Source organism: Lissotriton vulgaris, chromosome 5 (genome assembly GCF_964263255.1).
Source record: "Lissotriton vulgaris chromosome 5, aLisVul1.2, whole genome shotgun sequence".
Taxonomy (NCBI): Eukaryota; Metazoa; Chordata; class Amphibia; order Caudata; family Salamandridae; genus Lissotriton; species Lissotriton vulgaris.
In genome coordinates this window covers 77,943,162-77,959,806 of record NC_141693.1, presented here as the reverse complement: position 1 = coordinate 77,959,806, position 16,645 = coordinate 77,943,162, and the positions used below count along the sequence as shown (strand labels likewise).

Sequence of the window (16,645 nt, the reverse complement as noted above, 5' to 3'; positions counted from 1 at the left end):
CCATCGGCGCCCAAGCCACGCCCCTGGGTTGCTCCTTATATACTAAAAATTGTGCTCTAGGCAAATATTTCACATGTCGGTACATTCCCAAACCTTTGTGTCTCTAAACAATAAATATTTGGCGTTACACAGGAACTGTCGATAATATCTGATACCAAACATCACGAAGAGGGGTTCCCACCAGTCCATCACAATCCCTTGTCAATATTGTATTCAAGAGCCGGACCGCCTCATCGTAAAGTTCGTTACCTCCCCCTAATAAAGGCCCAGAAGGAAAGGAGCAGAGCCAGGTGCAGAAGATAGAAAAGCGGGATAAGAGATGTTTGTGGGTTGTAAATGGGCAAGGCTACCGGCTTCGGCCGCCTAATCATGATCAGGTACAATGGACACAAAGACCAGTTTGGCAGGACTGGCCTCGAGCAGAGGAGGCAGCCTTTGTCGAGTCATGCAGCTACAGCGTGATCTGGTTTAAGGTGCACGTGTCATGTAAGAGGTGAATCTCCGGCTAAGGCTACGTGTCCTTAATCAAAGTGGAGTGAATGAAATGATCAGAGGCTATTGCATATGTGAGGGCAAGGAAACATAAAATGGCGGCCATGATTTAAGATGGATGCCGTGGGTAGATCGGAAATGTGTCTTTGGAAGGAGTGCTCTTGCTCGTAGCGTAGCGAAAACACTAGGATATACTAAATGGATCATTTGCGGTTCACTGATACTAATTTTATGTATTTCCGACAAACTTGAAAACACGGGTTCAAGTCGTCACGGAACCGTCACGGAACCTCACGGAACCTCAGACCCTCCTTTTGCCCTTACATAGGCAATTACTCAATCTATGTCTGAATCTAGTTCTATGCTCATCAGGTCAGTGACATGCTGTTGTATCATCATCCTTTCTCGTGTCTTTTCTCCAAACGCAGGTGGTTTTCTGAGACAAGTTGCAGCACAAAGACTACACAGAGCAGGACCACACTGGATAATCAGACAACATGAGAATAGGAATACTAGGATGGCACCAATGACCATTAGAACCTTCCATCCCCACGCTGAGATCAGAGTCCAAACCCACTCCATGAAAGACCAGTTTCCCTTGTCTACATGTATGGAGTCTGAAATCTTGTGCAACTTAGAGATCGCCTCGTAAACTGTTGGAGCATTATTAGGAATAAAGACACAGCAGCTCGATTGGATCATTCTGCATACCCCACCTCGATCTGCAAGTATAACATCTAGAACCATACGGTTCTGCAATGTCATGAGTCTATCCGCCTGAAGCTCAGCTGTCAGATTGCTAAGGGCACCAGCAGTTTCGGTATAGGTACCCCTAGCAGTGAGGAAGGCAGGGGAAGAGTTAGCCGGAAACACATAAGTCTCTACGCACTCACTCCTCCCTAGCTGAGCTCTCGGATTTCTCCCATTACCTTGCAAACAGACCTGACCTCGGTGAGGTACGACCCAGATTGGAGTTGAGCTTTTACGCTTGCTTTCTCCTAAACTAAGGCGATACTCTGAAGTATTCCAACTTAAATATACTCGCAATTCGTCTCTAGGGTAAGATGGAGTATTATTGACGTCCTTGACCATGTCAATAATTCCCTGGACTAACGCTTTGTTGGCAGAGTTATATTTAGTGGACCGCGGTGGACGTGGAGGATAGGTTTCAAGGGCATAAGCAAAGATGGTTTGGAAGGCCTGAAATGATCCATTATAACTGTAAGGCAAAACCAAATAGGGAATACCTTTATCCATAGTGTGAGGTATCAAGCCACACACCCAGCAGTCTGTAGTGTTAACTACCAGTTGGTGTTGGTGCAAGAGCTGTACAAAAGTGTTGTTGGTGAATTCTGAGCGTCGGGCTTGCTCATGTTCTGGAAATGAGTGAAAAGAGTGTATAGAAGAAACAGTAGAAATAGCAGGATCAAGGGGAGGCACTGTAGATACTGGCACAAAAATCAAATTTATGCTAAAGACAATTCCACCCACCAATGTTGCTAAAACAATCAAGAATGTAATGGCACATTGCATCAGAAAACATTTGCTGTGAAGAATTCTATTAAGTCTGTTTCTGCGAACATAAATCACATTTTCTTGTTGCAGCGCAGGAAGCTCCATCTTCTACAATCCGCTCGCGACCACTGATGATGTGTACGTAGATGAAAATGCCTCTGTCAGCCCTGGGAGTTCCCAGAACTAACAGAAAGATCGACCTTGTGTCAGACCCCTGCAAATTCAAACTAGGCACACAGCCACGACCCTACGGCTACCCAGACGGCAAGGCAATTTTAAAACAATAAACAATAGCAAACTTCCTGGCTGAAAAGCAAAAGTTCAATATATATATATATCAAAATCACAATATGCAGTTGCCTGCTTTATTAGTCCTTTTTATGGCTTCTAAGGTTGTATCTCTTCTTTGCTGGTACTGTTTGATCGGAAAATAGTGTATCACCAACAACTGTTGCAGAGTTTAAGTTCGCAGATAGCAAAGTCTCTTCTGATGCTGGAGACAAATGTTCAGTGTTCAAAGCAGTCTTTTCAGGAGGAGAGTCAGGTTTCAAAGTGTCAGTGGTCAAATCGGCATCGCTGAAAGGGACAAATTTCGGAATTGTTTCAGATTCGGAGGCACCAATTCCCTTCTTCACCCAGGCGTCGTAGGGCAGCGGCAGTGGGACACGCTTTACGTGAGAAGCGTGGATCCAATGCTTGCGGCCAGCAACACGTACAGCTGTCCTCGTCGCCAGCAGGACCTGGAAGGGGCCGATGTAGCGAGGCTGAAGATTCTTTGTCCTCGCAAAATTTCTGACCACTACGTGGTCACCGGGTTTCAGCTGATGTCCTGGACTCTCCGGAGATTTTGGCAAAGCATCAAAGACCTGTTGATGAATAAGACTTAATTTAGCAGTCAAGTCGTAAAGGTAGTCTATCAACATAGGATATTCAATGGAGCAAAACTTTTTAGGCCTTGGCACACCCCAGATATTTGCCGGGCGGCCAAACACAATCTCATATGGAGAAAGCCCTATTCTAGAATGCACTGTTGCTCTCGTTGATAACAAAGCCAAAGGAAGTGCGTCTGGCCAAGCCAAACCTGTGGATGCTTGTATTTTGGCTATTTTAAGCTTGAGGATGCCATTGTAACCCTCGACTAAACCAGCAGACTGAGGATGGTTTGCACTATGAAACTTTTGTTTCAATCCTAGACCAGCACACACACTCTGCATAACTTTCCCTATAAACTCACTTCCGTTATCTGACCATACAATCCGTGGCATTCCATACCTAGGGAAATATTCCTTTAGAAGAATTTTAGCAGTAGATAGAGCTGTGTTGTCCTTTAGCGGGTATGCTTCTATCCACCTGGAAAAAGCACATACTACCACCAGGACGTATTTTAAATTGTTGCAGCGTTCCATGTGAATGAAGTCTAACTGAATCACTTCAAAGGGACAGGAAGGAGGAGCAAAATGACCAGCTGGAGTTGGAGTTCCCTTGCCAGGATTATGCATCAAGCACACCATACAATTTTTCACCACTCTCTCTGCACACTTACTGATTCCCTCATTCTTCCAAACCGGAGCCAACATCTTACATATCCCTTTAGAACTTATGTGCGCCACTCCATGCGCCATCGTCACTGTTGCAAGCACATACGCATCAGGCAACATCCAACGCTGCTGTTCTGTCAAATCGATCCAACATCCATTCGAGTCCAACTTGCCTGTACTTTCTCTCCATACACGTTTCTCTTCCTCAGTCGCTTCTTTCTGAATCTCTTTCACACTTTCCATAGTGTCCTCACACATTCCAGACTCAGCAATCCATCTTGCAGACGTAGCAACATACATTCTACTCATCGTGTCTCTAGCTGTTTGTTTAGCGGTTTCATCAGCAAATGCATTTCCCCGACCAACATCATCCGTGATTGCTTTATGAGCACTGCACTTCACAATCGCAACTTCAGTCGGTAAGGTTAGAGATTCCAACAAGTCGTTAACTAGCTGGCCATGTTGAATCTTAGTCCCATGGGACGTAATGAAACCCCTTTCTCTCCACAACCGGCCAAAACTATGGGCCACGCCAAATGCGTACTGACTATCTGTAAACACATTCACTCTCTTTCCCTCGGCTAAAACACACGCTCTCGTAAGAGCTATTAATTCTGCAGCTTGGGCAGAATTCTGACTCACTCTTGCAGTCTCCACAATCGTCTTCAAAGTCGTTACCGCGTAGGCAGCAGTCACATCACCATTCTCCAATTTAAAACATGACCCGTCCACATACAGCGTACCATCCGGGTCGGATAGGGGAGTATCTTTTAAATCGATACGTCCTTTTGTCTCTTCCTCCGTTTTGAAATAACAGTCATGTGGCTCAGAATCACTCGACTCTTGATCAGTCGGCAACAATGTTGCTGGATTCAATACATTGCATCTTTTGATCTGAATATGACTCGCTAATAACGTCAGCTCCTAACCAGATAATCTCGCACTAGTAAGGTGTTGTGTCTTCGTTCGGTTCATGAGTGTATCCACTGCATGAGGAACCATGACCACTAGCATATTGTTCATCACCAAACCAGCAGATTGTCGAATGGAAGCTGCAGCTGCCGCTGTAGCCCTCAAACAACTAGGCAACGCTCTGGCTACCGGATCTAATGTTGATGAGAAATACGCACAAGGGCGTTGTTTATCACCAAACTTCTGTGTCAGAACACTCAACGCGCAACCTTCTCTTTCGTGAACGTAGAGCGTGAATGGCTTGCTATAATCAGGTGTACCCAATACAGGAGCTGAACACAATGCTTTTCGTAACTCAGTAAAACTCTCCTGACATTCATCAGACCATGGCACCGGACTCGGAACATTTTTCCCAGTCAAAGCTACCAATGGTTTCGCTAAAAGAGAAAAATTTGGGATCCACTGCCTACAGTAAGAGGTAATACCTAGAAAGGCACGTACTTCTCTTTGTGTGCGTGGAACACTCATCTGCGTAATGGCTTTTATTCTTTCTGGGGTCAACTTTCTTCCCTCCTTTGATAAGAGGTGACCTAGGTAGGTCACTTCTTGGCAGCAGTATTGCATTTTGGAAGGTGACACCTTGTGATTCAAATTAGACAAATGATGCAATAGAGAAATTGTAGCTGCTTTGCAAGTTTCCTTGTCATCGGCAGCCACTAAAAGATCGTCTACATACTGCACTAGAGCAGAACCTGGAGGAAGGACAAAAGAATCTAGCTGACTTTTTAAAGCTTGACTGTAAATGGATGGACTTTCACAGTAGCCTTGTGGAGCGCGTTTAAATCTGAAACTGCGACCTCCTAAACAGAAGCCGAAAATATCCCTACTTTCTTCGGCTATCGGAATGCTGAAAAAGGCATTTTTAAGGTCTATAACTGAGAACCACGTAGCTGTGGCAGGAATCAATGTTAACAAGGCAGTAATGTCTGGCACTACAGGAAACTGCGGAATTACAATCTTATTAACTTCTCTAAGGTCTATGACAAACCTATAAACTGGAGGCTTTGTAGGATCAGTTCGCTTCAGGATCGGCAATACAGGACTGTTACAGACATTTCCTCTAGTTTCTTCAACTACACCTTTCTTAATCAGGTCTTGCACAATCAGTAAAAGTGCACGCTCACCTTCACTATGTATTTTATATTGAGGAATTCTTGGAAATTTTACATTCGCTTTCAAAGTTACTACATACGGTGGAATTTCTAGTAGACCTACATCGTTGGGACCAGTCGCCCAAAGAGAATCAGGGAGTGAACGTAGCTCCGGCGGGAGTGCGTCCATCGACAAGTACATCGGAGAGGTGATATTTTTACCCAGTGTAAGCTGTACTCCTTCCGGAGAACAGTACAATGTCGCATATAGTCGTTTTAACAAATCTAAACCAAGCAGATTTTCATTACAACCTGTCGTCAAAATCAGGGGTGCTTTCAAGTGACACGGTCCAACAGAAATAGACAAAGGACCAGATATCGGGTTGTACACAGGGGCGCCTGAAAAACCTACGGAAACATTTGTTGAGCCAGACAAAGGTGCGCCAGGGAGTTTCGCATGCATGATAGAACTTTTTGCGGCACCAGTATCCAACAGAAACGGTTCGACTACACCTGATGTTGCTACTGCGACATAAGGCCCACTCTGATCCACTGGAACTGATACTACTCCCTCTCTCTGTCCATGGCTGTCCTAGTACCCATTTTGTTGAAATCCCTCATCTACTTCACAATAGTCCTCAACAAGATATTGTTGAGATCTATTTTGCTGAGCAGATTGTCCATTTCGTTGATCAAAGTGATTGGAGGGACGATCATTCGTTTGTGGAGGCATAGCACCTCGTCCTCGTCCTCTAGAATTCTGCACAAAACCACCACGACCTCTCTGAGCTGCTGCTGCATTATTTTGCGCTAAGATCGGACATTCATTTTTATAGTGACCCTCTTTCTTACAGTACGCACACTGATTCCACTGATATTGAGGCCTTGATGAATTATAATCTGTCCTTTGATATGAGTTTTGCTGCGTATTAGTCTGATTCGCACGAGGCGGATACGCCTGCTGCAAAAGAACTTTAGTTTTTAAATCTTTCGTTTTCTTCTCTGTTTTCTCCTTTTCCTCTTTATCCCTATTTTCGTAGTACTGTGCAGTCGCAAGTATTTGCGCTGTCGTAGATACGGCCCACGCACTCTCTGAGTCTTTCAATTTATTGCATAATTCAGGTAACAAATTATGCACAAATTTATCGACAAACAATCTTTGTCCCCCTTCTGTGCTCATATCCTGACCACTATGATCTACAAAAGTCTCTTCGAACCTCGTGAAGAAGTCCGAGACACTTTCGTCTTTTTTCTGTCTACACGCTGACAACTTGTCCCAATTAACACGCAATGCTGGCATCAGAGTCTTCATTAGATCTATTATTCTACCTGGCAGATTAGCAATTAGAGGTTCGGGTTTCGCACCACCTATTTGTTGAGTATCTGCTGCAGTGATAGCTGCCCAATCACCACCTAAGGCTACTTGATGATCCTCTCTACGAATTTTGGCCCACACTGGTTGTGGCACTACATTACCAAACAACATATCAATGTCGGCTAAGTTCATTATACAAGCCTCAACTGTCTGTGTCAATTCCTTGTAATATCCGGCTGGATTCTTACGCGGATCTGGCAAGGCCTGTTTCACTGCTAACACTTCTGCTCGCTTCCATGGAATATGTATCCATACTCTTTGGAACTGTGCTGGAGCAGCCGCAATTCCCGCATTATCATCACGTGGTATTGCTTCGCGCCAAATTGGAGGAACCTCCCTCATAGGATATTGGCGACTTGGCTTCACTTTACCCTTTTCTAAATCTCTCGGTGAACGAAGAGATGGATCACTCCTAAAACTTAAAATGAGTTCCATCGCTTGCTTTATATTCTCACCCACTATCATACCAGCAGCAAACTCCTTTTGAACCTTAATTAAATCTTCCAAATCTGATTCGACATCGTCTTCTTCTATTTCTTCACGTAACAACGAGCACATCTCATCAAAGACGTACCGTTGCGTTGGTTCCTTCCACTGCATAAATGTCTCTAACACATCTCTTGTACTATATCTTCTACCCTTCGTAATCCATCTGAGAGCCGTGGAGTCTAAAACTCCCCGTTCCTCAGTACTTGGAAGCTGACTCCGTCTCTGTACAGAGTCAGGAGTAGGAGTCTTAATCAAGGTTTTATATATAGGAGACAGCATATTAGTAACAGAATCAGTGATTCTTCGACGAACAGAAAGTGGAGTTAGTACACTCGCAGACATAGAGAATGCAGTAGAGGTAGGAATAGATGACGAAACAGTGGGAGTATCGAGAAAAATAGTTTGCGGATCAGTAGGTACAGAGATAGATACAGGAACTGGCAGTGTAGGAAGAGGAGAAGCTGTAGGAACATTTACATTCATCACAAGAGGTACAGGAACTTGATTCAGAGGAACAGAAGCAAGAACACCAGGTTGTCCAGCAACCGGCAATTGAACATTCGGGATGAGTGGAGCCGTAGCACCTTGTGCATACGGTGGAGGTGACCGTAACAGATAAGATAGCAGAGGATCGTTTTCGGAGTCCTCTAATATCTTAGCTGTTTTCGATGGCAAGGCAGGATAACATTTGTCAATCGCTAGATTATGCTGTCTAATGGCTACATCTATGGTCTTCTCACACTCGTTAGTCTGCAACTGTTTAGTCGCTTGCTCTAGAGTTAACTCTTCTTGTTCTTTTTGCTCTTTCTTCAACCTTTTCATTTCTCTCTGTTTGGATTCTTTTCGCCAGAAACGGAAAGAATCAAACATTGCCGGCCGGGCTTTCTTCTTAAACAATTTCGCTTCTAAGTTGTCGAGAATCTCTGGTTCGAAACTACCATGCAGTGGCCAACTAAGGACACCATCCTTCTTACAATAACGGACCCATATCTCATTATAAGTTATAGGTCCCACACCATACTTACAGTATAAATCATGTAGGGGAGTCCCAATCGGAGGAACCAGACAAGAGTCCTCCAATCGTGAGTCACTGTTGCAACTAAAACAAGACAACATTTTCCGACTTACCATTTTCAGTCCGGAACACAAAACAAACAAACACGGAACAAATATGTGCACTCGAACCAAGAACTTAGGCCTACCAAAACGAACTAATGTATCGATACCCAAACTAAACCAAATAGATTATCGTAACTAGAACAACTAGTGATAATCTGACAAAACCAAACCAAACCAAGAACCGATCAAGGATTTTAACAATCCTCACAAAGTAACCAGCTAGCTATCACTAAATACTTAACTGAGTCACTGAAGACGTCACCAAGGAGAAACCCGTCACGTTTCGCCGTACTAAGGACTGCACCACTTCGGGTCCAAGACAGGGCGACGGTCAAGGCAACGGCCCACTGCAGCCGTCCTGAACGGGAACCCTCGTGGAAGAGAACGTCAGGGCCACTTTTGCGATATGCCGGGATCGATGAAGTGGGGCGCCTCCCTCAGGAATCTTCACACGAAGCTTCTCGAACTCTTCAGGCTTTTGGACCGGTACCGAATGACGTCGCCCCACGTTGGGCGCCAATTGGAGTTCTGGACTTTTTGGTTCCGTCCAGAGGTGTCAGGGTACAACACCCGAAGACCCCGGAGTCCCACCTGCCTTGGTGCACAAATGAACAGAAACACGGGCTTCTCGATGGTGGCGTCAAAGACCAAAGGTTTATTACTGCAGGGACACAGAAGTCACAGATACTACACACGGGCAGTAATCAGGAGCCTGTTCGATTTGTACAAAGTGGGTTGCTCCTTATATACTAAAAATTGTGCTCTAGGCAAATATTTCACATGTCGGTACATTCCCAAACCTTTGTGTCTCTAAACAATAAATATTTGGCGTTACACAGGAACTGTCGATAATATCTGATACCAAACATCACGAAGAGGGGTTCCCACCAGTCCATCACAATCCCTTGTCAATATTGTATTCAAGAGCCGGACCGCCTCATCGTAAAGTTCGTTACCTCCCCCTAATAAAGGCCCAGAAGGAAAGGAGCAGAGCCAGGTGCAGAAGATAGAAAAGCGGGATAAGAGATGTTTGTGGGTTGTAAATGGGCAAGGCTACCGGCTTCGGCCGCCTAATCATGATCAGGTACAATGGACACAAAGACCAGTTTGGCAGGACTGGCCTCGAGCAGAGGAGGCAGCCTTTGTCGAGTCATGCAGCTACAGCGTGATCTGGTTTAAGGTGCACGTGTCATGTAAGAGGTGAATCTCCGGCTAAGGCTACGTGTCCTTAATCAAAGTGGAGTGAATGAAATGATCAGAGGCTATTGCATATGTGAGGGCAAGGAAACATAAAATGGCGGCCATGATTTAAGATGGATGCCGTGGGTAGATCGGAAATGTGTCTTTGGAAGGAGTGCTCTTGCTCGTAGCGTAGCGAAAACACTAGGATATACTAAATGGATCATTTGCGGTTCACTGATACTAATTTTATGTATTTCCGACAAACTTGAAAACACGGGTTCAAGTCGTCACGGAACCGTCACGGAACCTCACGGAACCTCAGAACCATCTCCTTATAGCTGTTCTATGATATATCCATACCATATACTCTTAAGTGCATTATAATCCTCGTGGTTAATGCTAACTTTGGTTTGGCTTTATCAAAACATGTTGTGTAAGGTGTTACACACTTTGGAATACTACCCCCCTCCCTGCAGATTCTGGCGGCGGGGGTAACATTCCACCCTTCTAGAGGAAGAAGACATGTAGTTACTGCTTTACCCAGTTAAAATTAAACAGAGCCTCAGCTTCACAAAATGGATGCTGCTGCCACAGACACAAGTCTGACCTCCTGTTTCCTGGGGGAAACTCCGGCAAGGGTGGCCTGGACAATAGGTTTCCTGTCCAGGGAGGGGTTTTGTGTATTGGGGCAGGGAGGGCTGCATTCATTCAGTGAATGCATCTAGACACTGCCTGGGGCACACAAGGTGCTCCAAGCATAGCCCGGTTCAAACCAGTTGCTGGGGCACTCCAGCCCCAGCTCTGGCGCGAAACTGGACAAAGGGAAAGGGGTGTTACCACCCCCTTCTCAGGTCCACCCATAGGAGGGACCTATTCAGGTAATCCAGCCCCCTTTCTTAATATAAGTATAGGAGCTGTGTCCCCAGGACTTTAGATTATCCTGGATTAATCTTTGTAAGACATATCTTGGACCTTCGACATTCCATTCTGACTGGAAGATGGAAGACATCTCCCTTGTGGTCAAGGAGTGACCACCCTGTGCAAGCAGGCACCAACAGCAACTTCGTCGGTCTGCAGTTTCAAGGCTCCCATCGGAACCCGAAGACTCTGCGACACAAGAAGTGGACTTCCAGACTTTTCTGACCCCTCCCACATCCACAGCAAAGCTAAGACACGTGGCGGACACGAGAGATGTGGGACCGGACATGCTGCATTTTGCTACCTGCACTCCTTTCCTGAAGCCTCAGTAAGTTGTGCATTGGGGTATGAGAAGCCCCAGCCCCGAGCACCATTTGCACCGAAGCTCAGGCTTCCACACTCCGCGAGTGTCCCATGGGCCCCACCTTTTCATTTGAGCTCAATGCGTCTTCCTGGTTCCTTGCCCGCAGACTTGTGAGCCCCCTGAAGACCTTCCTTTGAATTTAACTTGCTGTCCTGGTTACTCCAGGCTGGCTCCAGTTTCCCTGAAAAAGAGAAGCGCCACAGACCTTGCTGGTCTACAACAGAGCCAATCTCGACATCCTGCGTGGGTTGCGATTGCCAAAGCTTGTTGGGTCCAATCCGGATACCGACGCCGCAGTCATCTAGATCCATTGTGGAACAGCTCGAATCCAGCTCCTGGTCATCGTCGATGCCTTCTGGACCTCATGGCTGAAGAGACAAACTCACCTTCTTCACGTTAAAGCACCCGACCTCGCCTGGTTCCTTCCTGGTCACTGGCTAGTGACCTAGACTCTGTCCCCTTTGCTTTCAGGTTCTTCACATCTCCGTCCACCCTTGGATCCACCCAGACACTTTTCCTCTTGTCGCCTGCAGCACTTCTTTGCTGCTCTCCATAGAAAACATTGACGAAACCCGACACGAAAAGACACCTATGCACCCTGCTTCCCTGGGTGCGGTAACACGAGTACTCCGGTGCTCCAGTGGGTCTTGACTCTCGTAGTGTCCTAGTTTAAAAGGGTTCCATCCTAGTCCATCCGGAAGTGTCCTTAAACTGTAACTTTGTAACTTTTACGAACTCCATAGAAAGTGAATAGGAAACCGCGCCTGTGTTTAGACACTGCACGCGGCTCCCGTGGGTCTCCTACTTTCTGTCCTTCGGTTGTTTAGTGTAGCCCCAGCGATTCTCCAGGCCCTAGGCCTGCTTTCAAACTCTCACGTGGTACTTATACCACTTTCTTAGTATATGGTTTGGGAGGCCCCTAGGGCATAACGTATACTATGCAACTTATTGTATGTTAACTGTGTGACTTGCATTGTATTTTTTCCTCTGACCTCATAAAAAGTGCAGAGGGGCTGTGTTTAGATTAAATACATATATATTTGATATATACCTTGTGTGGTGTCCTTTCATTTGGTATTCAAGGGATTATATATGGTAAAACAACTTGCTTAACTCCCCTACTGAAGTCTTAGCCTGAAGACTGCTGGTTCATGCTACCACTAGGATAGCTTTCTATAAGGTTGACTTTACAACCACCATCAATAAGGGTCGATTAGACTGGTGCAAGGTGCCCACTAGAACTAGTGGACATCATATGCCAGGCTAACTTCTCACACTCACCTCCATGTCCTTAATAGAATTGAAAATTCTTGATGCGTCCGATAGAAAATTTGTATTCTGGTCACCCTAGGCATAGCAGGAGGTTTTGTATCCACATTTGCAAGGCACAGCTAAAGGAAATTATTGTCAATACGTGCAGTGAGTACGAGGTGACACCGCGCTTCCAGCTGAGCCCATTTGGGAATTTGCGGCGAGTGCGTGAGCACCTGTGTCCCTTGTTAGCACGTACATTGCGGTTCATTAGTGATAAGCAGCTGAGACCAACTAAAGCACAGCTCTGCCAACATGTTTAAACATGTTCAATGTTCATCTGCCGCAGGCGCTAGGGCGCTTAGGAATGTAATCTTGTGGGGCCAAGGGATGCTGGGAAATGTAGTTCCTGGGGCCCGTTTACATTGAAAACACACAATTTTCTGAATGCCTATTTATATTAGGCAAATAATACAGGTGAATTGTTTGAGCTCTTGTAAGGAGGAATATTAAATAAACAATAACAATGAAAAGATCCACAAGGTAGGGATCTTGGGCCCGATGTAGGTCGCCAATTACTGATCAGTAACGGCCGATTTCGGCTGTTACCGACCGGTATTTGGGATTTGGCATGTAGGTAGGCTTAATTTACAGAATCGGTATATTTACTGATTCGGTAAATTTACCGGTTCTGTATAATACCGAATCAGTAAATTTACTGATTCTGTAAATACGGATGCAGGTGGCACTGAAAACAGTGCCACAGGCCATTACCGATTCGTTATTTACCATGTAATACTATTACATGGTAAATAACAAATTCCAGTGTACATGCACATCTGTGCATGTACACCTGTGCCATGTGGCACACAGACATGCCCTAAGGGCATGTATGTGTGTCACATGGCACACAAGCCAGAAACAGGGGTGCAACAGGGTGTCAAAGTGACACCCTGTCCCCCTTGTAAAATCGGTAATTTTACCGATTTGATAATTACCGAATCGGTATTTGCTATTGAATCCTATGGGCTTCAAGCCCATAGGAATCAATGGCAAATACTGATTCGGTAATTTACTGAATCTGTATTTTTACCGATTTTTTTTCCTACATAGCAATTAAAAATTCGGTATATACCATTCAGTAATTTGCTATTACCTTCATCTAGCCCCTTGTGGGTAAATTGAAGAATCTTATGGGATAAACCCAGGGGCTTTAAGCGGACAGGGTCCTGCCCAGCAGTTCTTAAAAGCATTGCTTTTGATGTAACTTCAAAGACTTATTTTTCCAGTTTTGCATATTGCAAACTGGTTAAATTACCCAAGGACATATTCATGTTTTGAATCTTAGGATATCAAACCAACAGGAGGCTAGAAGCTGTTTTCTCAGCTCGAAAGTCGGCAGCTCTAACATTACGCCACAACCTCGCTCACAAGAGTGGCCTTTTTGTAACTTGGTTCTATTGTAAATCTCTCTGACACCTTTGGGTAAAGTAGGCGCTATATAAAACTGCAGTAAATAAATAGGAACTGAAGCATTTTCAGTATTATATACAACAAAGTAATAGTTGTTGCTTATTTATCTTATGCGATTTACAACCATTGACAAAGCCAATAGTCCTGGCTTGTTGTAGGTGTAATATTGTTTTTTGTGTTATACATCCAGATTAATGGACAGAAGCAGCAAAATACCAGTGGGGTGGCACACTATGCTAAGTACATATTTTTAGCTTAGGCGTTTTAAGCCATGCCCCTAGGAGACTCCCCAGTTATTTTTCATCCCACTTAAAGCCCTGGATGAACCATTTCAGACAGACCTGGGACAGTGTGTGCTGGGTGATGCCCAGTAGGTATATATTAGCACCAAGGTTATTGTAGGTTCACCTTCCAGCCCTCGATCCGAGAATCCACCAGCCGCTGTTGTTTTCATCAAGTCCCAAAGAGCCAAGTGTATACACGACCGTGACACAACTCCTTGACAAAGGGCAACACAAGCCCGAAATGCATCGGAGTATCTCTTTGGAAATGTCTGTCTACATACCATCATAGCGATGGGATATACGAACTTTGAAATTTTGTGAATTAATGAACAAATAACTTTTTGCGAGATTGATGAATAAATAATCAACTGGTAAAAGCAACATTGGAGTCTGTCTTCATCCGACGAACCGCATTGTGTGCCCATATGCAAGGATGCGTTTACTCCCCATGTAACGCACACAAACAATTCTTACCTACGACGTACACGGACGGTTACGTCTCTTGCTGGAGCACCTTAAAACTACTAGTAAAATCATAGTCAACACAAGAAACTCAACCTAAAACAATTGCTGTGTGCCACGCTACTTTGTTTTTCGCAGCATTGTAGTATGCCTCATGTGGTATATATTGTATTATGCACCATATGTTGTAGTGTGGTATATTGTGGTACCATACGATAACATCCCACCCTATACCACACCACCATACTGTGCCATACCATGCTATACAATACCATACCATACTACACCATTTTCATGACCAGTAACAAACAGATAATCATCACAATTAGATTTACCTTTATAACTCTTCACCAGCTCTGGGCACTGAATCTTCACATTATTACACCTGTAATAACACACACATCATCTTTGTATGAAAGAGCAATAACAGGTACAGGAACAAAGAATGAAAATCACATAAGACCCGTATTTGAAATAAAATTCAGTATTAAGAGCAGCACCTGCGTACTAATGCTCAGAGTGAGTCACTGTTCATACACAACAGTCAAAGCTCTAACGATATCCAAAAGCACCTTTAATATTGTATTCCAGTATGTGGGTGTTCTAATGCAGATAGCTCAGTGAGACCAGTGTGCTTCATGTGATGCTATGGAGTGCCTCGGTGTGGGCATTCAAGGAGTGGTGGTTAGCTCAGTGAGAGGCGGGCTGACTAACATGTGATAGACGTCCCTTTTGGAGTCTTGAGTATATGCTTAATAAATACTTTCCTAACTGTGGTCTACGTGTATTCCTGCCAGCACCCACAACACAATAATTTTTAATTTTATTTATTTATTTTATTTATAGAGTTTTGTATAGCGCGAACGTGACCCTTGGGTATCAGAGCGCTTCACATTTACAGTGGGTACATATTAGATCACACTGCGTTTCACATTTACAGTGGGTACATATTAGATCACACTGCGTTTCACATTTACAATGGGTACATATTAGATTACACTCGTATAGCAGCAATAATATATATATATATATATATGATCAAGTTACACGTCTTTCTCACCAGTTACACAAAACTCGTTCAAATAACTGTTTAGCGTACAAGGAGTATGTATTGGTATCATACAACATAGTTCAGATGTGTGACTTTTGAGTTTTTACATCAATAATACAATGATCCATTCATTGTGGTACTGAGCAGGTAAAGAGATTTTCGCAGATAACTGGTAATTTTATCTTTTACCATCGTTAATGTCTTTGTGGTCATTTGGTGTCGGCTGTATCTATTCAATACAGGGCTATTCAAATATTAGTTTTTAATCATGAAGCAGACTAAGAGCAGTCCTGTCCACAGAAGGAACTTGCTCATTAGGAAGGTCTTCGCTTACCTCTTGAAAGTAGCCAAATTTTGAATTTTTCTAATGTTTGGAGGGAGTGAATTCCAGATTCTGGGTGCCGCTCTGGAGAATGCTCTGTCGTATGTTTACTTTTTACGAAAGATGGGCGGTTTCAGCAATAGCTCTTTAGCACTCCTGGCCAGCCTGCTTCGCCCTCAATTTTCTGGGCTAAGTACATTGTTTTTTTGTAGTGGAGGGCTTTGTGGGTAATACAAGCTAATTTAAGTTGAATTCTGGCTTCGTATGGTAGCCAGTTTAGTGCTTTTAGATGTGGGGAGATGTGGTCGTATTTTCTGGAGCCTGTAATGAGCCTTGCGGCCACATTCGGATAAGCTTTTAGTGGTGCTGTGGAGATTTTTGATAGACCTGTTAGTGTTGAACATCGATATTCAATCCTTGAGATAACCAGGGACTGAACTGCCACTTTGAGGTCTTCCTTAGTAATGAATGGTTTCACTTTTCTAATATAGTTCAGGTGAAAGCGGGCACAGTTAGCCATTGATTTGAATGTGAGCTTTCATGTGGGATTAGCACACCATACTACCTCTGTAGTGAGGAAAAGTCATTTCACTATAAGCTGTAACTTCGAGGCACTGTTACTTCTTAGGATTCTTCCTTTCATCTTTGGATGAACTTGTCTGTGGCATTCATAGGATCTATCTAATCATTTATCCTATGGGGGATCCATAGGATCAGCATGAATATTAATTTTATTAATGATATATA

At 44.2% G+C, this 16,645-nt stretch overlaps 1 protein-coding gene across 2 annotated transcripts in view; it reads right to left on the bottom strand.

The window, feature by feature from the left end:
* LOC147710240 (E3 ubiquitin-protein ligase TRIM39-like) overlaps positions 1-16,645 on the bottom strand; it is a 540,222-nt gene that overhangs the window by 437,608 nt on the left and 85,969 nt on the right. Inside the window, exon 5 of one of the 2 annotated variants that reach the window (XM_086920912.1) lies at positions 14,861-14,910. The exons of the other annotated variant lie outside the window; for it this stretch is intronic. Within the exon in view, the coding sequence (XP_086777038.1) occupies positions 14,861-14,910 (50 nt within the window). The remainder of the gene's footprint in view (positions 1-14,860; positions 14,911-16,645) is intronic. 2 annotated transcript variants of the gene reach the window in all.